Here is a 23,603-nt window from a genome sequence, read left to right as displayed (position 1 = left end):
CGATATTTGAAAACCCATCATTAATTTCTGTTTTAACAGTTTCTGTCTATAATAAATTGTGTAATTTTGTCGATTTTTTTTTTTTTTTAATTTTGGCAGGCCCACAAATTTGAAAAGCATATTTTCTTTAAAAAGCACCACAAATTTTAAATGAAAAACATATATCAGCAAAATAAAAATTAAAGGAAATAAAAATCACCAAAATTACCAAGAATTGTAAAAGAAAAAAAAACAACAACATGCTTTCTAAACCATCAGGCCAGTGTGACAAACTGAAACTGTGGCAAACATGATGCACGCCGTTTTCAGGTTATACTTCAAAATCTCAAAGATTTTATTAAAATGTTTTCAGTGAAGTTTATGTTCTTTCTATGTTTTTGTCTTTTACTAATGATGTTTTTACGAAAAAAATTTATTCCTGAAAAAAAAAGTTTTAACAAATAAAATAATGAAGGCTTAAAATGAGGGAAATAAATAAATTATTCACTAAAGTATAAATTGGATTAAAGTGTCTAAGGACAGAAAGTCCCAGCAGAAGTCAGTTTTTTGCACCTTGTGCAGGAAGCAGGTGAGGAAGGAGTACGCCACGTTGTTGTTGAGAAACGTCCTCTCGTCCATCAGGATGCACTTGATGTACTCGCTGAAGGCCGGATCCTCACACAGCAGCTTCACACACGTTTTAGCCAGAACAGACTGAAAAAAAGCAGCAAATAAATAAATAAATACATATATACAATACAAATAATGAATAAAAATGTTAATAATTAAATGATAAGAAAAGCAGTAAAACTGACTAAAATATATGAATAAAAAAATAATAAATAAATAAAGTCGACCCGCCGATGTACCTGTGACTGACAGAGCTCCGTCCACAGTTTGGGGAAGAGAGCGAGGTGAAGAGGAAGTCCTTCATACGCAATCAACACACCTGAGAGATGGACACACATCAGACTCCTGCGTGCACACGTAGTTTTTACAAACGGTATATTTTCAAACACACACAGATTTAATACGCACTCAGTTTGACGAGTGTGTCGGTGAATTTCTCGCAGTTTATGGCGACGCGACAAAGCAGGTGGATGAACTGGTGGAAGGACAGGAAGTAATCCAGCAGCATCCGGTCGTACACCTCGTCCTTACCCTGAAACACACACACACACACACACACACACACACACACACACACACACACACACACACACACACACACACAGTTTACAACAGATCAAAAGCTGCAGCATTTTTTTAAATCCTTGTATGTATTTATATTATATAAGTGTTTACATATTTATTTATTTATTGATACTTGTTTGATTTTCATGTAACATATTCCTAACATTGGAGAAGCTGAAGAGCTGTTTTCACGTGTGATGTGTCAGAGCCTCAGGTCATGTCACGGAGCGACAGATGTGTGACAGGTGTGCGACAAGTGAGTGTCAGGTGAGCGTCAGGCGTGCATCAGGCGAGCGTCAGGCGAGCGTCAGGTGTGTGTCAGGTGAGTGTCAGGTAAGAGTCAGGTGAGTGTCAGGTGAGTGTCATGTGAGCGTCAGGTGTGTGTCAGGTGAGCGTCAGGTGAGTGTCAGGTGAGTGTCATGTGAGTGTCAGGTGAGTGTCAGGTGAGCGTCAGGCGTGCATCAGGCGAGCGTCAGGTGTGTGTCATGTGAGCGTCAGGTGTGCGTACCTTGCTGCTCTCCACCATGGACGGCAGCAGACACATGTTAAGCTCCGGTCTCGGAGGTCTGATGTTGTTCTTGGCTCCCATCAGCTTGATGTTCTCTCTGCAGGGCAGGTAAGGACCGAACGACACTGCGGACACGAACACACAATCACTGAGGACCACCCCGACAAATAAATACATTTAAAAAAAATAATTTAAAAAATCAATCCATCACTTTATTTGTGCAGAACTATTCATACAAAGGAACTGTAACACAAAGTGCTTTACACAATAAAACAAAAACACACACACACACACACACACACATACTCACACTCACACAAGCTTGTGAATAAAAACACAAAAAAATCAGAAATAGTACTAATTAAACCAGGAACTGAGGAAAAGCTTCCAGCAAATACATAAAATAAATACATAAACAAATAATAAATATGTAAATAATATTCTAATTGGAAATAAGAAGTAAATTAAAGGATAAAAACACAAAGTAAAATAATCAACAAATATGTTAAAAATAATAAAATGATACAGAAAGTAGTAAAACTTGAAATCTATCAATAAATAGTCAAAAAATAAATAATTCAATTAAAAAACCAAACTAAAATGGTAGGTCTTGAGTTTGCTTAAAAAAATTACTTAAAATACACTTACATAAAATAAAATACAAATAAATATATAAAATACACTTTAATAGATGATTTAAAAGGATTAGGGAGGAGGCGGAGACTCACTAAATCAAAAGTAAAATAATAAATAAAAATGTTAATAGTTAAATGATAAGAAAAGTAGTAAAACAGACTACAATAAATAAATAAAGTTCAATTAAAAGCCAAACTAAAAAGGTAGGTGTTTGCTTAATACAAAAAAACCCAGATAATTGAATAAAATGTCCTTAAATAAGTGATTTAAAGAGAGAAAGGCGGAGGCTCACTGGGGATGTTGCTGTGGTGGTAGGTGCAGTGATTGTGCTGCAGGAAGGGAACCAGAGTGTGCAGGAAGTCGTGAGGACTCAGCAGAACGAGTTCCTTCAGCACATCTGCAGGAACCAGAACAAAAAGCACAGAATATTACAGCCAGCGGAGGAGAAAATACCATAAAACTTCATCTAAGAACCCGGGCCATTATTTACTTCAATCACTGAACTCAGCAGGATTATATTTGGGGCAGGAGCCTGAACGAGATGAACTTTTAATTCCTTTCACACAAAAAACGGTCAGCAAAGATTAGACACCACACAATTAACACCAATTAATTTCAAATTAACACCACGAGAGTCTTTCCAAACCCTCAAGCCGACCGTCACACGCGGTCAGCCTGAGGTCGCCTGAGGATAAAAATATATAAATATATAAACGCAGAACTGCGACTTTGTTTTGCAAACAAATGTCACAGAATACAACTCTGAAAACAAACTGGAGTGTGTCTGTGTGTCTGTGTGTCTGTGTGTGTGTCTGTGTGTGTGTGTGTGTGTCTGTGTGTCTGTGTGTGTGTGTGTGTGTGTGTGTGTCTGTGTGTCTGTGTGTGTGTGTGTGTGTGTGTGTGTGTGTGTGTGTGTCTGTGTGTCTGTGTGTGTCTGTGTGTGTGTCTGTGTGTGTGTGTGTGTCTGTGTGTGTGTGTGTTACCCAGGCAGGCGTTGCGGAGCTCGGGCGGGCTGTAGGAGTTGAGGAGTGTGAGCAGCTTGTGGGCGAAGTCGATCCTCTCCTGCCACTGGATCAGAGCCTGCTTCACATCTGGACCACAAGACACACAAACTCAGAACAAAGAGGAGAACTTGACACAGAGACCGCGACAGAGACCTCTGCAGAGACCACTACAGAGACCTCTGCAGAGACCTCGACAGACCGCTGCAAAGACCTCTGCAAAGACCTCGACAGACCTCTGCAGAGACCTCTGCAGAGACCTCGACAGACCTCTGCAGAGACCTCTGCAGAGACCTCTGCAAAGACCTCGACAGACCTCTGCAGAGACCTCTGCAGAGACCTCTGCAAAGACCTCGACAGACCGCTGCAAAGACCTCTGCAAAGACCTCGACAGAGTCCGCTGCAAAGACCTCGACAGACCACTGCAAAGACCTCTACAGAGGCCGCTGCAAAGACCTCGACAGACCGCTGCAAAGACCTCTACAGAGACCTCTACAGAGACCGCTGCAGAGACCTCTACAGAGACCGCCACAGAGACCGCCACAGAGACTGCTACAGAGACCACTACAGAGACCTCTACAGAGACCGCCACAGAGACCGCCACAGAGTCCACCACAGAGACCGCTACAGAGTCCTCTGCAGAGACCGCTACAGAGACCGCTACAGAGACCGCTGCAGAGTCCTCTGCAGAGACCGCTACAGAGACCACTACAGAGACCGCTGCAGAGACCGCTACAGAGACCTCTACAGAGACCACTGCACAGACCGCTGCAGAGTCCACTACAGAGACCTAGAAACTTAGAAATAGAAGCGAATAGGAAGAAAAAACTGAGCTCAAATTAACAAGGCAAGAGTTCTTTTCAGTGTGTGATTACACCAGATAATATAGAATATGTAGTCAGTGACAATATGACTGATTTCTGTACATGATGCAGTATAATGTAGTACGACATATAAACATACGATATGCAGTTGTATATTAAATAATATTGCACAAATATAAAGCAAAAAATACTGTAGTTTTTGGCTCTGACCTTTGCGCTGCAGATACGGCCGCGTGGCTTTGAGGACAGACAGGAAGATGGAGAGCAGCTCCACCAGGTCTCCAGTGACGTGACACGCCGTCGCCTCGTGGTACATCATGTGCAGAGTGTTGAAGGACTGCAGGGACAGACGGACAGCTACGGTCACAGCCACATTAGGACATTTCACCGGTGTCCTGTCCTCGTCCCAGTAAACAAGCAGCCGGGACAATTTATTCACTGAGGGAAGTCTGACCGACTCCTTTCAGCTCGCTGCTATAAACCGAAGTTATTGATCCAGTCTGTGAGATAAACCTAAGTTATTGATAAAGTCTCTGTTATCGACCCAATCACAATCACAGCTGTTTATTTACAATAACTTCGGGTAGAAAACCGCTGCGTCACATTCATATAATCAAACGGCACTGAGCAAATTCTGCCTTCACTGATGAGTTTGACCTAAAAAAATCAACATCAGTGTTAGTGTACGCTATTTTTAGAATATTTCTTGACTGAAGGTGATATGAAGCCGTTATATCAAAGTTTTATTATATTTTTTCTTTCATTTAACTCCACTGAACGGCGGAGCTGCTGCTCTGCCGCTGCCTCCATCAGCTGTTGTAAAAGGTAAAGATGAGCAAATATTCAAACACAGTGTACACTTATATTAATATTGATTTTTTTAGGTGGTTAAAACATATTTTACTGCGGCCCCGTGGGACCGTTCTTTATTTATCAGAGGAGGAGGGGGCTGGGGTGTGATTTTTTTTATTTCAAATAAATATGAAATACAACCTTTTGACGCTGTATGTCCCTTTCCTCAGCTAAAATTAAAAGCGTGCATCCCTCCTCAGTGCTTTTGTTGTTTTTGAACGCAGCATAAAGATGAGCTCGTGATCGTACCTCGGTCATGAGGATGAGTCCTCTGTTGAAGACAACCAGCAGTCGGTCCTCGTCGTTCTCCAGCAGAACCCTGAAGGCACTGAGAGGAACAACAGAACCAGGTTTTAGGATCCAGATATGTATTATTATATGTATGTTACAGGTGTGTGTGTGTGTGTGTGTGTGTGTGCTGACCTGATGAGCGTGGTCCAGCAGGAGCGGCCGTCCAGGCAGCGCAGGTAGCAGCTGATGGTGGTCTTCTTGAACTGTTTGATGTCCTCCAGCTCTTCCTCTCTCATGTCGGCTCGCTGCGCCACAAACAGCTGCATCAGGTTGAACAGCTCCTCCACCGCCTGCAGGGAGATGCACGCACGCACACACACACACACACACGCAAACACACACACACACACACACACACACGTTAAAAAGAGCGTACATAAGTGTCGGATCAACATTGTGAAGATGTTTGTAAGTTTTCTTTCAAAAAGTGCTTTAAAAATACAGTTTATTATTATCATTATCATTATTATTATTATTATCACGTGGTTTGAAAAATGCCCAATAAAACTATGTTGTACCTTGTGTTATTATTATTATTAGTTTAAAAAATCATTGAAAAATGCCCAATAAATTTATTTTGTACTATTATTATTATCATTATTATTGTTCTCTTATCTTATGTTATTATTTAAGCGTGGTTTAATAATTAACCAATATATCTACCATCTATTATCATTATTATTATTATTATTATGAAAAAAATGCTTTAATAACTGACCAATAAATCTACCTAGAATTGTTATTATTATTATTATTATTTAAATGTGGATTTAAAAAATGACCAATAAATCTACCTTGTATTATTATTACTATTATCATTATTATTCAAACACAGTTTAAAAATGGCCAATAAATCTACCTTGTCTTCTTCTTCTTATTATCATTATTATTATTATTATTATTATTATCATTATTATTATTATTATTAGTAGTAGTAGTAGTATCATAAGAGTAAGATAAATAACCCAGCAAATGCTCATGTGTCTAACGCCTGCTTCATCATAAAAACACGTCTCTGCTGAATCTGATCTGAGAGCAGCCTCTGCGCTCACCCCGGGGTACTGGCTGGCGTGCGGCGTCAGGTTCTTGAAGGCCCACTGAATGTTCTGGTGCGAGGCGAGCTGGCGGGTGAAGGCGGGCGACTGCTCGCAGCACATGCGCAGGATGCCGTAGTAGGCGGGCAGCATGCCGCGGTTGAAGAGCACCACCTCCTGGTCGTCGTGGTCGGCCAGGATGTAGTTGAAGGCGATGTTCTTGGTCACCACGGGGTTCTGCACCACCAGGCGGACGTTCTCCGGACAATCCACGCACACGTTGTACCAGAAGGACAGCAGCGCCTGCTTGTTGTGGTTGGTGGCGATGGCCGGCTCCGACAGTTTGGGCTGAAGACAGAGACAACACGAGACAACACGAGTGAAGTTATAACGTTATAAAGTGCATTTATCCATCAGTCCTCCTTTTAGGACGTATTTCATATTATTACAGCTGTTTTACGATATTATCATCTGTTTTTATATGGAATTTAAAGTAAACCATTTAAGTAAATTCAAACCATTTAAGTGAATATTGTCCATTCATTGGTAAATTTTTTCTTTTTTTTGTGTTTGTGTGTTTATTTATTTTTTGTATGTTTTAACCTCTGATTCGTATATTCTTTTTTCTTATATTATTTACTTTGTTTTTTTTATGCCTTAACGTATCTCTCATTTCTGTGAAGCATTTTGAGTTGCATTCCTTGTATGAAAGGTGCTTTATAAACAGTTTTTTTATTATTATTAATAAATGAACAAATTCAATTAAATTAATAAATATGTCAATTTAAGTTGAATACATAAATGAGGCAATAATTATATAAATACATTTAACTACAAATATATTAATAAACAAATATACTTTAAGAAATAAATTAGTTTTAATTTTAAAAAGGATGTTTTTGAAAAGACTACTTTTATTTATTTATTTTTTAAAATTTATTTCATAGGATATTTATGTATTTTGGTATTTGTTAATGTATCTGTTATTGACCTAAATGGCACTGCATACTTTTTACACCACCTCAATAGATCAATCAATAAAGAAATAAGGTAAGGAATTTCAAAAAAAAAAAATAAATTAAAATAGAAAAGGGGAAATACTTAAAAAAAAAAAAAAAAAAAATATTATATATATAATATATAATATAATATAATCAGTACAACACAAGAATTTTGTTGAATAAATACATACTTTTTATTCATTTAATTCTATAAAAATATAATTTATTTCTGCGTATACTTATTTATTTCTGAATTAACCTGCATATTTATTTGATTTTTTAGTTTTTTTTAATATATTTGTTTATTTATTAAAAATTATGAATCCTCAATTGCAAGGGAAAGTAAATAAATAAACATTTTGCTTTAATCTCCTAAATGTGTAATGTAAATATACCAAATAGTTTCTATAAATATTGAATTAAAAAAAAGTAAAAAATAAGTAAATAACAGAAAAGGATTCAGAAAATACTACACTTCTGAAGTATAACGGCGCGTACCTGGAAGAGGTTCCAGAGGTCCATGAAGTATCCGGAGAACATGAGTTTCTCCGTCTTGGAGATGAGGCAGTAGGTCATGAAGCTGAAGTACTGCACCAGCTTGGTGGTGCCGTGAACGCTGGCGTCCACATACAGCTTGGCGCGTCCCAGCAGCCCCAGCAGCAGGTTGTACACCTGGTGGAGGACCACGGTGGTGTCGGGCGACAGCGGCAGCTCGCGGGTCGGCAGGTGGAGCGAGCGCGTGGAGCGAAACATCTGGCGGAAAGAGTTGCTGGGGATGAGGGAGACGAGGAGGTACGCCGCCGCTGGAGGGACGAGAGACAGTTATTTATTATCGTTTTCTCTTATTTATTATTAACGGCTTACTTCTCGTTTTGTATTATTGTTATTGTTTCATGATCGTGGTGATGTGTCTATATCTGTCCACCGAAAATCAGGCCACATGCTGATGCCTTCTCCTAACCGCACACGGATCTGAGGGTCAGTCACCATTTTTGCCAAATTTGTGATCTTTTATGATTAATAGCTTTGCAAAGTTTGACAAGCTTTCTTGTTTTCTTTTTTATTGATTATGCCGATATTATTCATGCGTTCTGTTTTTTTTAAATTTCCTTTTATTTGCAGTTTTACTGCTTTTATTTGCTTCTGTTGATTTTGGTCTGTTTCTTTCCTTCTCTGTAAAAAAACAAAGATTATTCCATTTTGCCAAAAAAAGAAAAGAAAAAGAAAACAAAAATATACAAAGGGAGAAATGACCTGAACGAAATGTAGAATTCTGTAAAATAATTTTAAATATATATAATTATAATAATATAATGTATAATTATGAATATAGTTTACTGGACGTTTTTTCAATTTTTTTCTTCTCCATCTACTCATCTCTTTTTGAGTCTTTCCATATTTCCATTATTGTCCATATTGACAAAAGCTTAAACATATAAACATATCGTATGTGTGAGCCAGGCAGCTAACTAATATTATCTCCAACAGGAAGTCAACAATCTGGTTTTACACATCCAAAAAACGTGTATAAAAAGTTACTAAACCGGATTAGTAAAAGGGACCAAGCGCTTAACTGGGACTAGGCATTTCTGAAAAGTATTACGGTAAATAATGTTTTTTTTATTATCATTATTACTACTACTAGTAATAATAATAATTGGGTTGTTGTTATTATCATTATTATCATTATCATTATTATTATTATTATTATTATTATTATTATTATTATTATTATTATTATTATTTTATTATTATCATTATTATTATATTTGTTTGTTTATTTTATTATTTTATAATTATTATCATTATTATTATTGGCATATTGCGAGCACACCCTTCTGCACGTCATCACTGTTGACAAACTGCTGAAGCCTGTGGCGGTTCTCACATGTGCGGACTCGGGGGTAGTTGTGAGCCAGCAGGAAGCGCTCCACCCAGTTCTCCATGTTCTGCAGCACCCAGCTGTGGGCCAGTTTGTTTCTGGGAGTCTGGACGGCCAGCCAGTCCAGACACTGGGACGGGTTGTACTCGATCACCTGACGGGAGGAAGAAGACGCAAACATGCATGAAGACGTTTGGGACAAAGCGAAGACGCCTCGGCCCGTCTGTGAGGGACTGAGAATCTAAAAAATAAAACCTCCTGCCATCAGTCAGTCTGTGTAATATTCCCTCGATTTGTTAAATGAAACCAAAAATAAATTAAAGAATTAAAGAATTAAATAAAAATTCAATATTTGTTTCCAAAACCAAAATGGTAAAAATGGTTAACAACTCGTTTTTCCAATTTCCAATTTTTGTGCTCAAATTTAATAAAAAAAAAAAGGAAAAATCAGATGATGAGGGGGGTCTGTTTAACGCTAAGTTCAATTTTACATATCAAAGATGAAAAAAATTAAAAATAAATACAACAAAATTCTGTTTTCTAAATGTGTAATTGTACATTGATTTTACAAACAAAAAAAATAGATTTTAGACTTTGCAAATAACAATCTCCTACGGCCGTCCACAGGACGTCAGATTTTAAAGGGTTAACTGCGTCCTCACTGAACCATTTTTTTTATGCACTCTGGACTTCATCTCCCCAAAGACAAACACCTCATCAGATGTTTAAAAAAGTCATATTCAAGAAGATTTTGTGAACGTTGGTGAAGTTTTTAAGTGGCTAGTTACCAGTAACAGACTTTTTTTGTGTTACCATTTTGGCCAAATCTCCCTCATAAACACACAATAATCAAATTAAATAAACAAATACAAATAAAATAACAGAATACGTAGAAAGTTTCTAAAACAAACCAGAGAAACTAAAACAGTCGTCGCTGATAAATCCACTAAACTAAACCTGATTGTCGAGTGTTTGCAGTCACATACGAAAACAACGTAAAGCTGATTTATTATTATTATTATTATTATTATACTCTGTTGAAATATGTCACCTCATACAAAGAAGAGATACAGACGTAGGAAACTAAATCCGTTTACCTCCCAGATCCTCTGCAGGATGTAGGAGGCGAAGGAGGGCATCCCCGGCGGTCCGCCCGCAAACTCCATCAACATGGTCAGCAGCTTGAAGAAAGGATTGGCGGCCTGACGGAGAGAAAGAAACTCGTTTAAGAGCTCCCTAAACACTCAGATACGAGAGTATTCAGCGCCAGACTCTGTGATCTGTGCGTTTTTTAATGCGGGCGTCTGCGCCTTCGCTGTCAGAGTCCCCAAACGAGATCAGATTCACTTATTAGCAACCTTTAAATCTCTTCTTAGATCTTCATTTTATAGAAAAGCATTTATGAATGTTTAATATGCTATATTGCACACTACTTTGTAAATTACTTTACTATTACGACTTTACTTTTAAATGATTTTTTTCTCCAGTGTTTATATAAATGATTACTGTGTTTGCATTTTTTGCTGCCTTGTTTTTATCTGATTTATTCTGATATGTAAGTCATTTTTTATATGATTATTATTATTGCAGTAACAGAGAGGCAGCTTAAGTTTGAGTCTGCATGAAGTAACAGCGCTCATGTTTCCACAGAGCAGCTACGTAATATAAAATAATAAATACACCTGCACGGCTCTGAGCTGCGTCGTTTTCGGTCAGTAAAAGAGGAGCTGAGCTGCTTACCTCAGGAGTCAGCTTTGCGATGGAGGTGAAGAGCATCGACACGATCTGCCAAAAGACAAATATACATTCAGTTTTATTGACAGTGATTTTAGTGTTTAGATGGTACGGTGATCAGATGCCACGTGACGTCGAAACGCGTCCACCGGTACAGATTTGGAGGAATCGTTTTGACCGCGTCAGCGTGTCAGAGGACGGTATGTCGCGGATCAGGGCTGGACACTTCTGGACAGTCGGAAATTTGAAAATAATAAAGAAAACAAACAAACAAAAGAGGACCCATATGATTACATTTATGTGTTTAACTGTGCTGAAGTTTTCTATAGTTTGCTATTATTCTATGTCATGTTAAAGGGTTTTTTGGGGAGTTTTTTTCTCAGTCAATGTGAGAGTCCAAAGACAGAGGGATGTCGTCTCACCAAAACCTTAAAGAGCCCGGGCCCCTGGGTTTGGGAGCCATGTTTTCTTATAAAACATTTACAGATTTTCTTACAAATTCACTGTTATGTTACATTAATATAATTTCATTTTATTAGACAGCACATTTACATGATTTTTCCAAAAATAATCTTTTTCTAGTTCCGTGACTTTTCCAGTCCTGAAAAATGTGACTGTGAAATTCCAGGACTTTTCCAGGTTTTCCATGACTGTGGGAAGCCTGTATCCATCTCAGGAAAACATGAGAGTCAGTTTTTACTGTTTGGTGTTTGAATTATGGCAGAAAGACACGTTTTAGAAGACGGACCCAGTTAGTCGAGTTGAGTCGTTTGCGGAGGTTGAAACTGATTTCTGATAAAAAGTCACTTCCTGTGTGTGTGTGTGTGTGTGTGTGTGTGTGTGTGTGTGTGTGTGTGTGTGTGTGTGTGTGTGTGTGTGTGTGATGAACATACGTGCTCAGCCAGCCGGTTGTTGTAGCGGCAGAGGCTGAAGATGAGGTTGCAGGTCTGCCTGATGTTGATGCCGTCTCTGATGTGCTGGAAGAGGAAGGGGAAGCCTTTGCCTCCGGTCAGCGCCGCCATGTCGCTCTGGGACAGAGTCAGATGTCTGAAAGAGAAAAAAGAGTCGCCTGAACTCCTGACAGCATCTTTCTTCTTGTCCCGGATGCAAAATCAAACTTCATTCAAACATTTCAGCCGTCTGACATTTGAAGAGAAAACATGAGGAAACACGAAATATTGTCGCACATCTTAGAGCTACGGTACGTCAACGGCTACAGAAAACAACATTTATTTATTTTAGGTAAAATTACGTGGAAGGTTATCCACGAAAGATTAGACCAGTGAAACAATTTCATAATATACTACAAAATTCCATGATGTTTCCAAAAACTTTCCTTGATTTTTAACCCTCTGAAATCTGGATCTGCATCAGCTTTCTTGTGCTGCACTCAACATTTATAATTATTTTATTTATTTTTTAAATCTACACAATTTACATAACATTTTTTTTACAAGATGCTCGTATTTTGAGCGCTGAGCAAACTGGTTTGACTTCTTCCGAAAACACTGTAACAAGGCAATGAGCAACTTGCCAAAAATGTCCCAAAAATTTGCAAGAAATTAGCAGAAAATTTGAAAAATTTATAGAAATATTTTTAAAAAGCTAGGGAAAATACTAGAAAAATTAAATGTATAATTATCAGAATTAAAAACACATATAATTGAGCTTATGTTACAGAATTACTAGTTTTAAGCACATTTTAAGGTAATTTCCTTGTTTGTGAATATTTTTTATATATAACCTTATTTTCAGGTAGTTTTCTAATTTCTTACTCATTTTTGGATAATTTCTTCTTCTAAATTGTTCCCATTTTTGACAGAACTCAAATGGTTTTTAAAACTTATTCCATGACTTTAACAGGCCTGGAAAACGTGACTGTAAAGTTCCATGACATGACGGCGTGTCAACAAAGGTCCAGCAAATTACAAAAGAAAGGTTTTAATTTATTTTCACAAAGCTACTGAAAATGTTGAGACAACTATACTTATAATTATCATTATTGTATATATTAATATATTTCAAATTATGCAACAGGATTATTATATTTAAGCACTTTTTAAGGTCATTTCCTTGTTTGTTTTTGTTTTTTCTCCCCAATTTCAGGTAAAATTCCTGTAATTTCTTACTAATTTTTCGGTCATTTATCCTCATAATGCTGCCCAGTTTTTTGAAGAAATCAAGCCAATTAGCTCAAGTTTTAATGACTTTTCAAAACTTTTGATGATTCTTACTAATTCCATGACTTTTCCATGTCTGGAAACATGATTGTGAAATTCCATGACTTTTCCAGGTTTTCCATGACCGCGGGAACCCTGATGGTATATATTTTTGTGTGTATTCTGCCGCACTCGTACCTCTCAGAGCGAGACTGCTCCACCAGCAGAGCGATGAGCGCGATCATCTTCTCCAGAGCTGCAGGACGATACTTCTCCTCCGCCAGAGACAGGATGTCCTCCTCCTCGTCCTCCTCCTCGCCCTCCTCCTCCGACAGCACCTCCACCTGAGGCTGAGCGAGGAGACCCATCAGATATTACAACCACGTACACGTCATCTATCACTAAACATACCGTCTCATAAACAGAAGGGTAACTAAGTACTTTTACTTGATGTTACTTCAGTACTTCACACCGGTGCTGCACTACATCTTTATTTTTCACTCCTCTACTTTTGTCTAACAGCTTTTATGACATTACAGTTTTAATTTTACAAAGAAAACGTGATCAGTATTACACATATTCAGGGTCGACAGAATATCGGGGCAGATATTTGGCATTTTTCTGATTATCTGTATCAGCATTTTATTTTAAGGTGCCAATTTTGTTTTATTTTAAATGTGCATATTACACACAACCAGCACCAGGGAAGGACGTCTGCAGTACTGAAATAAAATCTCAGCATGGGAGAAACTTTTACTTTGTAAAACTTGAAGGAGCTATTTTTTAATTCATTCATTTTTTATTTAAATATTCACTGAACTTCATAAAAAGGTTTCAGGGAACTTGCTGTATGTGATGTTGAAAGTTTCAGTTTTGATTCAACATTTGCTAAAGACATTTTAAAAAACTGAGTACTGGAGTTTGTTATTATTCCAAATTTAAAAATGTTGTCATTGTTATTGCAAATGCATATTGGTTCCAAATATCAGTTTTCTGTCTCATTAAGTATTAATTATCAGTATTTGTATGGGCCTAAAAAACCCATAACGGTCAACTACTTATAAATATGACGCAGTACTACATGTTTAACATTACATGTTTAAATGAGCTGCGCGTCATCCAGCTGATCTAATTTAATTTAACTGCTGTTTTCACACAAATGCATCAACAGAAATACAATAATATGATTTAACACTGACAAAAAATGCTGTTGATACTTTTTGCTCATTATACTTTTGTACTTTTGACTTAAATAAATGCTTTGAAAACTTCGTCCACCACTGATCATCATTATCACATTCAACAAGGACAAAGAAACAATCAGAAATATCATATTGAACAAATATAGTGAGCTGAGAAGAAATAAATAAAGTAATCAGTGTGTGAACTCACATTTTCGGGGCCTTTGGTTCCCATGTAGAAATGCACCATGATGGAGATGGCTTGTAGTGACAATAAGAACTGACTCTGGAGACACAGAACAGACCAAAGACACCACTTACTTATAATAATAATAATAAAAATCACAACAACAACAATAATAATAATAATAAAAATAAAAAATAAAAAACCTTTCAGTACCATGTAGAAATAAATTCATTTTTATAAACTTAATTCTATTTTTGAATAAAAAAAATTATGAAACACACTGCAGTGTAACCAGTAGCCACTCACTGTCTATCCTTATTTTATTGTATTGTTCTTTCCTTTTCTTTCTTTATTTATTTCTTTATTTTTCCATTTTATATTACTGAAAAGTCTTCATGTTGTTTGGTTGAGTATTTTGTTTTTGTACGTTCACACAAACCAATAAAAACAGAATTATATATATAAAAAAAAGTCCTTCATTAACTTTTCAAATGGTCATTTTCAGAAACTTCACGGTGTATTCAGAGTATTCAAGTCCCAATAATGAAAAAATATGAAGCATCTTTTAAACAAATGTGTTTTTGTGAATGCTTCATATCTAAAAAATGACCTTTTTAACTAAAATAATTCACTTGTCTGTCATCTCTCTGTGTGAAATCCTCTTTAAACAAATGTGATTTTTCACACTTTGTTGACAAAACTGAAAGAAATCTAAAAAAAATCAAACAGCAGCAGTTGAGACCGACCTCCTCCTCTCCCATCTTGGCGAACTCGTAGAGGAAGGCGAAGTACTCGGTCAGGTGTTTGCTGTGGGGCTTGACGCCGTGCTCCATGATGGACAGCAGCGTCTTAACGAAGCGAGTGACGCAGGACCGGCTGCCGATGTCCTCCACCGGACCGTCCATGTCGTCAGAGCTGAGACAGCCAGGAAAGGAAAAAGATGGACGGCGGTTATTAAATCTCAGTGTGCATTTATACAGAATTTACGGGAAGATACGTGAATAAACCAGGACATCAGGCTGTAGTCCTCAAGTGTCTCGTTCTGTCCACAACGCAAAGATGTTCAATTTAGTGTCACAGAGAAGGAAACAAACTACAAAACATTCACATTTAAGAAGCTGGAATCAGAAAATTTTGACTTTTTATTCCTAAATAATAATCTGATTAATTGGGAATTCATGTTGTTCTTTTGTGCTTAGAATCCAAAAGTGCTATATAAATATTATTATTATTATTATTATTATTATTATTATTATTATTATTATTATTATCATTGTTGTTGTTGTTGCTGCTATTATTATTATTATTATTATTATTATTATTAATATAAGGTAGATTTATTCGTCATTGTTTAAACTAAGTTTAAAATAATATTTATCATAAAATAGTAATAATAATAATAATAATAATAATAATAATAATAATAATATAAAATAATAATTATTAAATTATTATAAAAAATTATTGTTGTTGCTGTTACTATTACGACCTCTATTATTATTATTATTATTATTATTATTATTATTATTATTATTATTATTATTATTATTGTTATTACTACTACTATTACTATTATCATCATTATCATTGTTGTTACTATCATTGGTATTACTTTTATTATTATTATTATTATTATTATTATTATTATTATTATTATTATTATTATTATTATATACAGAATACACCAACATGCTACATCTATAATGTACAGTTATGATGATGACAAAAACATGTACATATTAACAGACAGTGCGTATTAAAAATGTAAAAGTAGTTTAATAAGTAAATAGTTGTATCATTTGTAGGTGAGGTGGATGTTTTCATGTTCTCACTGGGTTTTGTAACGCCGTATCTGTACACGATGTACAAGTACCACGATGTAGAAGTTCTTCACATCCCAACTGTAAAATATCGCTTTTGAATGCTTTTCACATCCATCTGTGTGTGTGTGTGTGTGTGTGTGTGTGTCTGTGTGTGTGTGTGTGTGTGTGTGTGTGTGTGTGTGTAATGTGGAGCCTCAGATCTTTCTCAGAGTCCGGAGCGACGGAGACACTGAGCGACACTCGGCTCCTGTTTGGATTTTTGTGGCCACCTGACAGCAGACACAACACTGCGTTTGTGCCGCACACCTCCAATGGCACAATTAAAACTGACAATCATTCGTTAATCTGATTAATCTGGTTACATTTTGTGCTCAACATTTAAAAAAAAAAAGGGTCCAAAGAGGAGCAAAGAGTTTTGGCTTCTAATTTAAATTTTGAATGTATTCAATGGGGGTAAAATGAAACAATGTTTTTTGGGTTTGGTAAAAAAAAACTGAAGAATATCAAAGATAATTTGATGAAAAGTCAACAAATTTAGTTTATAAAGAGCAAAGAATCTAAATGTTTTCCTGGTGATGAATATCTAAAGTTAGGATATCTACAACATTATCTGGCCAGAGATCATTTTTGCTGTTTTTTCTCATTTTTCTGATTTTAAAAAGATGACTACAGCAATAATTATTTATATTTATTTATATACTTATATTATAATCTTTGTCTTTGCACCTCCTGTCTGCACTTTTGTGATTTTTATTTTAACCTTTTTTTTTAATCATTTGGTAAGTAATGCTGCCTTTTAGATCTTATCTCTCATAAATAAAATTAAATTTTAAAATTAAATCCGTATCCTTTATTATCTTTTATATTTTACTGCTCTGTGGAGCACTTTGAATTGTGCTGCTTTGCACTGCAGGCTTTGTTACTTGTTTTTGTTGCATTAAAAAGACGGACACATCTCTGTTTTGTAAACAACAAACAAATAAACCTTGAACCTCAAAATTAAATTTAAATATAAAACAGTTAATGTGTTTGATTTTCTCCAGGATTAAGAACAAAACTGAGAGCAAAACGAAGGAAGGTGTGACGTACCCGTCCTCCATGCCGGGCTGCAGGTAGAGGTGAGCGTGAACCGGACGCAGCCGCTGGATGACGTGAATACACAACCTCTGAAACATCTGCAGGACAGAAGCAGAGTCAGCTGTGTGTTTGTCACACGAAGTTTAATCACTTCAGACGTCACATCAGGGTTCCCACACAGTTTAATGGCTCAAAACCTTTCCATGACTTTTCAAGGACCCATGATTTCTGTTTTCTTGCCCCACTTGCTCAGCTTTTCTTAAACACGTCAAATCATAATTTCAGCAAGCCGGCAAACAAGAAACATGACGGCGACAGAAATAGATTTTCCGTTATATAACATCACGTGGACGGTTTCTGTAACAATCTCATTACAAACAACACAAGTCCATGACTTTCCCCAAAACGTTCAATGTTTTTGTTCAATGCTTTGAAACCTGGATCTACACTGATTTTCTTGTGCAGTGTTCAGACGCCTTTCACACGTGTTTTGAGCGCTGAGCAAACTGATTTGATTTTTTTTAGCAAACATGAAAAAAAAGGCAACTTCAAAAGAAATGCAGAATATTAGCACATTTAGAGAATTATTTTTAAAAAGCTAGAGAAAATGGTGAGAAAAGTATAGATATATATATTTTTTTATTAGTTATTTTAGAATTTCTTTTCTTTTTTTTAGCTTGTTTTGGGTAATTTTCTCATACTTTTTTTTAAACTAATTTCTGTGTATTTTTTTCTTTGAAGTTTTTCCATTTCCTCCTTAAAAATCAATTCCATTTGCTCAGGTTTCAAAAAATGTGTTTTCCAAATTTTCCAGTCATTTTTACTTATTCCATGACTTTTCCAGGCCTGGAAAAGATGATTTCATGACCGTGTGAACCCTGTTAAATACATTTGGAGGCAGGAAAAAAAAACAAGGATAAATGACTCACTTGTCTGACGATCTGATTGGGGCACTTTATGAGGATCTGCATCGGCCACCAGTTGTCATCGGCCATCCGATCCAAAAACCACTGCAGCGAAATTCAAAGACCACACGATAAATAATAAAACACAAGAAAAACCTTCATCAGTGAGGTAAAATAAGCGCTGACGCGGAGCTCGAACCTCGCAGGCGGCCTGGCTGTTGTTGAACTGTTTGGTCAGGAGTTCGATCCACTGCAGCATGGTGGGCTGAGGAGACAGCAGAGAGGACGCACATCAGCGTCTGTCTAAAGACGCTAAAGACATCAGACGTCCAACACTAAAGCCAGCGTGCTCTTACCTTCTCCTTGGAGTGAATGAAAGTCTCGAGGACGAATGATGTGCTGAGCTGCAGAGAAAAGGACATTTACAGTAAAAAAAAATGTGATTTTTGTACTTAACATGTGAAGAAGGAAATAAAGAAAATATTAAACAAAAACAAACAGACTAAAAACAAACGAATAATTACAGACAATTAAAAAATAAAAAACAAAGCAAAAAACATGGCCAAATAAAGACACTGGCCATGTAAAGAAAGAAATTATTTGATTTTTTTTTAACTTATTTCGAACATGTAAAGAAGGAAATAAAGAAAATATTAAACAAAGGAATAATTAAAAAACATAAAAGAAATGGCCAAATACATAATAACTTGCTTTACATATTCAAAAAGGAGTGAGACGAGGTGAAAACTTAAGTCATTGAATGTTATTCATCTCGCTTCCTTTATTGTGATGGAACATTTGTAAACACTTGAAAATGTCGAACCGTTGGAGAAAAAGAGGTAAAACCCGACAAGAAAGGCTGAAAATGTTTGCATTTGTGATATTTCTCACCTTAGCGGTCATGAGGGAGACGGCTTTAGGGTCGGGGAGGGTGCTGGGGATGCTGCTGCAGAGCTGCCACATGAAACTGAAAGAAGACGTGAAAATGAAATATAGGTAATGATAAAAGACAATTTCTGTCAACATCACTGAGTCAAAAGTTTGATTCTCACCCAAAGTAAGTGTGTTCAAATATATTTTTATCCTGCAGAAACTGCATGTTGTCGTGCCAAATCCACTGAAAGAGACAGAAATTTACATTTAGGAATAAAACATGAATATAAAGGCACGTATTTCATTAAAAAAGTCGCCCCACAGTACCTCGAGCAGGTCAGGAGACACGTCAAAACTAAAGTCCTTCCCGTTCTCCTCCTCCAGCTCCACCCTCTTATAGAAGAGCATGTAGGCACTGTGTGTCTGCAAAGAAATGATTCCTCGTTATTATCTTCTGGATCACATGCTGTAATAAAGAAACAGCATGAGATCATAAAAAATAAAAAAACAGCCCGGAAATCGTCTTCACCTTCTCAAATGAGAAATCCATGAACTTGTCCGTGACGGAGTCGTAAGTTTTAGTCTGAAAGATGAATTCGTGTCAGTGAAATCTGAAGTGACAGATTAAATTAAGGTTGTTTTTTTTCTCTGGCTGCAGCTCTCACCGTCATTTCTCCACCGAAGCACTCGGAGGCCAGCTGCGCCGAGTCGAAGGGCTTCACCTCCGCGTCGTTGAACAGGTACCTGCAAGAAGTGTCGCTTTTTAAATCCGACTGCATGACTGAGAAACTCTAAAAACGGCCGTCTGACTCACTGCCGTCCTTAAAAATCATCATTATTTCCTCTCTGACGTGCGTCTGCTCTCACCACTTGTTGTTCTTGTAGGCGTGCGGGTTGACGATGTCTCTGATGAAGCTGTAGTAATGACCGCCGTCTGCGGTGCCCGTGTGCACCGTCACGCCGATGAGGTCGTACTCGTAGCTCTCCGTCACTTTCGCCTCGCCCTCTTCCCGAAAACCTGCGGCACACGGCAGACAGACAACATAAACCTCTTTATAACTTTTGTCCCGTTTATGTCCCCATATTTGGGATTTTCTTGGATTAGTGAGCCGTGAACATAAATATGTAATGAAACTTTATCTCTGACGGGTCGGACTTTTTGAGTCGTTCATTTTGTTGTTTTAGGTAATATTAAATCAGGGTATTTCCTTTTAGAAAAATATGGTTAATATTGTAATAATTTTCTGTCTTACCCTTGTTGTTACTTCTTATTACTGTAAACTGCATCTTTTTATTCGTAATGAATTATTTTTTACTTAGATTTTTTACTTAATTTTAACAGCTCTTTATTTTATTTTTATTTATTTTTTATGCTTTATTTTTTTTTTTGGATGTAAACTGCATTTGTGTTCACAATTAAATTAATTTTTACTTTTTTGTATCACTATTAGCAGCTATTCATTTTATTTCATTTTTATCTTTTATTATTTTCTTATCCTTTATTGTTATTTTCTTTACTGTAAATTCTATTTGTATTTTATTTTTTCATTAATAATTTTTTTCTTATATTTTTGTATCTCAATAACCAGTTCTTCATTTTATTTTCATCTTCATTTTTCATTATTATTTTTCTATTTTATTGTTTTTTTCTATATTACTTCTGCCATCTCTCTATGTTTTCAATTTATTTTTTTATTATTATTAATATAATTATTAATATTATTAATATATTATTATATATTACTATTAATATAATTATAATAATTATTATTGTTGCTGTTACTAATATATTATTTTTATTATTACTAATGTTATCATTTATTACGTCTTATGTCTAAATTTTCTATTAACTGTCTCTTTCCTGCTCCGTGTATAGAAGTACTAATGTATGTTTATGGACTCGTGTGGAACTCTGACCTGGTTCATGAACTGTATGCCCTGAATATTTTCATTAAAAAAACTGCGAGTAGGAAAAAAAGATGTCATTTTCCGAGTGAAGACTGAGTGTCTTGCGGGTTTTGTGACGTGAGGTCAAACCTTCTTTGCGCTCTCCTTTGCCCATGAGGAAGTCCTCGGTGTAGGGCGTCATGTCGAGGCGCAGCGGGAAGGAGAAGTGGGTGTTGACCTTCTCCTTCATCATCGTCACCATGTTGAAGGTGTACCTCATGGTGTTGAAACTCAGGATCCGCGGCAGCTTTTTGAAACACGCCCTGTGGGAGAGGAGGGTTTAATGCTGCGAAAATAAATCCAACGACAATATTACGTGTTACTTTAGATGTGAATTAAACTGAAGCAATGCACAGACCTTTTCTCGGCGCGGACTTTCTTGCCACACTGGGAGCAGGTGTACATGTTGTCGCCCTCCAGAGTGTCCTTGATGGTCACCTCATCCAGAGATTCCTGAGCACAGACAACCACAAAAAAATATTAAGTTTGGTTAGTGTGAAAAGCCTTTGATAAATATAGAAAATATTTTAGAGGTGATGCTGATGTGTTTTAACTCTTTAAAACCAGAGGAAAATGTCTTGATTACTTTAAAAAAAAAAAAAAAACATGTAAGAGGGCAATGAGCAGCTTCAGAAAAATGACCCCAAAAACTGCAAGAAAATCAGATAAAATACAAAAAATATTACCTGAAAATTTGTTTAAAAGTAAACAAATAAAAAAAGGAAAAACAACAACAAAAAACAAGATTTTGAGAAAAAAAAAAAAATATATATATATACATATATATCAATATCAACTAATATAAAAAAAGTTATCGCCATTAGACTTTTGCATATCGCGCAGCCCTAGTTTAAGGCAGCACAAGAAAAGTGATGTCGCTCTAGATTTCAAAGGGTTAAAGACTCACATAGATGTTCTTCATGTCGGCCACTTGACATCTGACGGTGTAAAACTCCTCCGCGGTCTGACTGACGTGGTCACAATCCTGCAGAGCAAAACAGCACAAAGTGTCACTTTAACTTAAATTTCAATTTCAGCATGAAGTCGACTCTGTAACTCTTAAATTTGACCTCTTCATCTAAATTTGGAAAATGCATCCTGGAGACATGAAGCACAGATTTCATATCTCATGTACAATGGAGCTTGTTATAATTTAGCTTGAAGCGTTTAAAAATAATATACCAACCGTTCATTAAATTCAAATGAGAATCGAGCCAATAATCTTCATTATCACTTAAATTACAATAAAATAATTTTTCTTTTTTATTATATTTATAGGATTAAAACAATACACAAAGGATGCATGATATTAAAAAGAAAACACATAATAATATTAGTAAAATGCATTTAAAACTACGTTTCTGCACAGAAAAATATATATATTTACACCCATGCAGTACCCTAAGCAGTAATAACATCATTGACAGAAACATTTTGAATAGTACCAAAAAAAAGCAAAATATAAACACGTTAATAAAGATAAAAGTGATGTGTTTGGAGCTCGATAGCTTCTTTGTGATCCTCAGAATATTTGAGCCCAATTTTGGAGGAAAGAGTAAAAATCCTCCGTTTTAAGTTCAATATTCCTTATTTAAAAAAATCAAGTGAACCTCCTCAAACTCACCAGAGAGACCACATTGTTGGTGATGACGCCTCCAAACAGAGTCTTCACTGTGTTTTTCTGCACAAACAAATAAGACAAAGTCATTGATACGATCATACGTCAATTCAGATTCTTATACAAAATTTTGACTTGTAAAAACTATGTAAAAACTTTTCTTCATGCTGTTAAATATGTTAAATAAATCTGTAATTTCATCTGTACGCTGCTTGTAACGTTCTTTATCTGCGTCTGTCTTTTCTGCATGTTTGCTTTCACATCATTGTTTATATCTGTTGCTTTATTATTCCTATAAGGTGCTGAATACAGAAAGATTAGAAATAAAAAATCAGTTTTTGACATCTAAGATCTTTGCAGAATGTTTTAAGGTGTAAAATAAAAAATGCTAAAAACGTGTCGACCACAGACACTGCGTAAATGGCAGTGATAAACTTCGGTCTCTCAGCGACGAGTTATTTTCGGTGGGACTCGTGTCGAGCGTGTTTACCAGCTCCTGGGACATCTCCTCTATCTTGGTGATGAGGTCTGTGAAGAACTCCGTCATGTCCTTCTGCTCGCCGGTGTTCAGAGGCTGTTTGTCCATCGTGTAGGTTTTACAGAACGGCCGCGGATTATACGCTTTCCTCTCGCTCTCCTGAACGCACACAGGAGGAGGAAACAAAGTTAGGATGATGAAACAGCCGAGTGTTCGTGTCCGCAACAAACCACAAAGGCGAAAAAAAATGGTTTTGGGTTTTTTTTACTGATTAGGGGATGATTTTAAGGAGAGTCAGAGGTATAAATGCAAAAACTCACCATGAGATACGTGAACATCTTCTGCAGTTCCAGCAGCGTCGTCTTATGTTTGATATCCTCAGCATACTACACACACACACACACACACACACACACACA

General features: G+C 36.4%; 1 protein-coding gene across 2 annotated transcripts in view; it reads right to left on the bottom strand.

The window, feature by feature from the left end:
- usp34 (ubiquitin specific peptidase 34) overlaps nucleotides 1-23,603 on the bottom strand; it is a 71,832-nt gene that overhangs the window by 3,038 nt on the left and 45,191 nt on the right. For both annotated transcript variants that reach the window (XM_088075030.1, XM_088075031.1), the window contains exons 42-75: nucleotides 23,505-23,570; nucleotides 23,197-23,343; nucleotides 22,713-22,769; nucleotides 21,996-22,073; nucleotides 21,447-21,541; nucleotides 21,179-21,351; nucleotides 20,009-20,159; nucleotides 19,807-19,885; nucleotides 19,671-19,724; nucleotides 19,469-19,564; nucleotides 19,321-19,385; nucleotides 19,160-19,235; nucleotides 18,625-18,672; nucleotides 18,468-18,533; nucleotides 18,293-18,373; nucleotides 17,376-17,461; nucleotides 15,210-15,378; nucleotides 14,488-14,562; nucleotides 13,294-13,445; nucleotides 11,830-11,983; nucleotides 10,943-10,987; nucleotides 10,300-10,404; nucleotides 9,209-9,356; nucleotides 7,819-8,123; nucleotides 6,338-6,667; nucleotides 5,418-5,575; nucleotides 5,244-5,322; nucleotides 4,353-4,479; nucleotides 3,301-3,408; nucleotides 2,610-2,714; nucleotides 1,682-1,806; nucleotides 1,018-1,141; nucleotides 849-928; nucleotides 553-693 (exon numbers count right to left, since the gene is read on the bottom strand). In XM_088075030.1, coding sequence (XP_087931156.1) covers nucleotides 553-693; nucleotides 849-928; nucleotides 1,018-1,141; nucleotides 1,682-1,806; nucleotides 2,610-2,714; nucleotides 3,301-3,408; nucleotides 4,353-4,479; nucleotides 5,244-5,322; nucleotides 5,418-5,575; nucleotides 6,338-6,667; nucleotides 7,819-8,123; nucleotides 9,209-9,356; nucleotides 10,300-10,404; nucleotides 10,943-10,987; nucleotides 11,830-11,983; nucleotides 13,294-13,445; nucleotides 14,488-14,562; nucleotides 15,210-15,378; nucleotides 17,376-17,461; nucleotides 18,293-18,373; nucleotides 18,468-18,533; nucleotides 18,625-18,672; nucleotides 19,160-19,235; nucleotides 19,321-19,385; nucleotides 19,469-19,564; nucleotides 19,671-19,724; nucleotides 19,807-19,885; nucleotides 20,009-20,159; nucleotides 21,179-21,351; nucleotides 21,447-21,541; nucleotides 21,996-22,073; nucleotides 22,713-22,769; nucleotides 23,197-23,343; nucleotides 23,505-23,570 — 3,948 coding nt within the window. The remainder of the gene's footprint in view (nucleotides 1-552; nucleotides 694-848; nucleotides 929-1,017; nucleotides 1,142-1,681; nucleotides 1,807-2,609; nucleotides 2,715-3,300; nucleotides 3,409-4,352; nucleotides 4,480-5,243; nucleotides 5,323-5,417; nucleotides 5,576-6,337; nucleotides 6,668-7,818; nucleotides 8,124-9,208; nucleotides 9,357-10,299; nucleotides 10,405-10,942; nucleotides 10,988-11,829; nucleotides 11,984-13,293; nucleotides 13,446-14,487; nucleotides 14,563-15,209; nucleotides 15,379-17,375; nucleotides 17,462-18,292; nucleotides 18,374-18,467; nucleotides 18,534-18,624; nucleotides 18,673-19,159; nucleotides 19,236-19,320; nucleotides 19,386-19,468; nucleotides 19,565-19,670; nucleotides 19,725-19,806; nucleotides 19,886-20,008; nucleotides 20,160-21,178; nucleotides 21,352-21,446; nucleotides 21,542-21,995; nucleotides 22,074-22,712; nucleotides 22,770-23,196; nucleotides 23,344-23,504; nucleotides 23,571-23,603) is intronic.

This window comes from Plectropomus leopardus, chromosome 3 (assembly GCF_026936395.1).
Source record: "Plectropomus leopardus strain MGB_pleo_1.0 chromosome 3, ASM2693639v1, whole genome shotgun sequence".
NCBI classification, from domain to species: domain Eukaryota; kingdom Metazoa; phylum Chordata; class Actinopteri; order Perciformes; family Serranidae; genus Plectropomus; species Plectropomus leopardus.
This window is presented reverse-complemented; position numbering and strand designations above follow the sequence as displayed.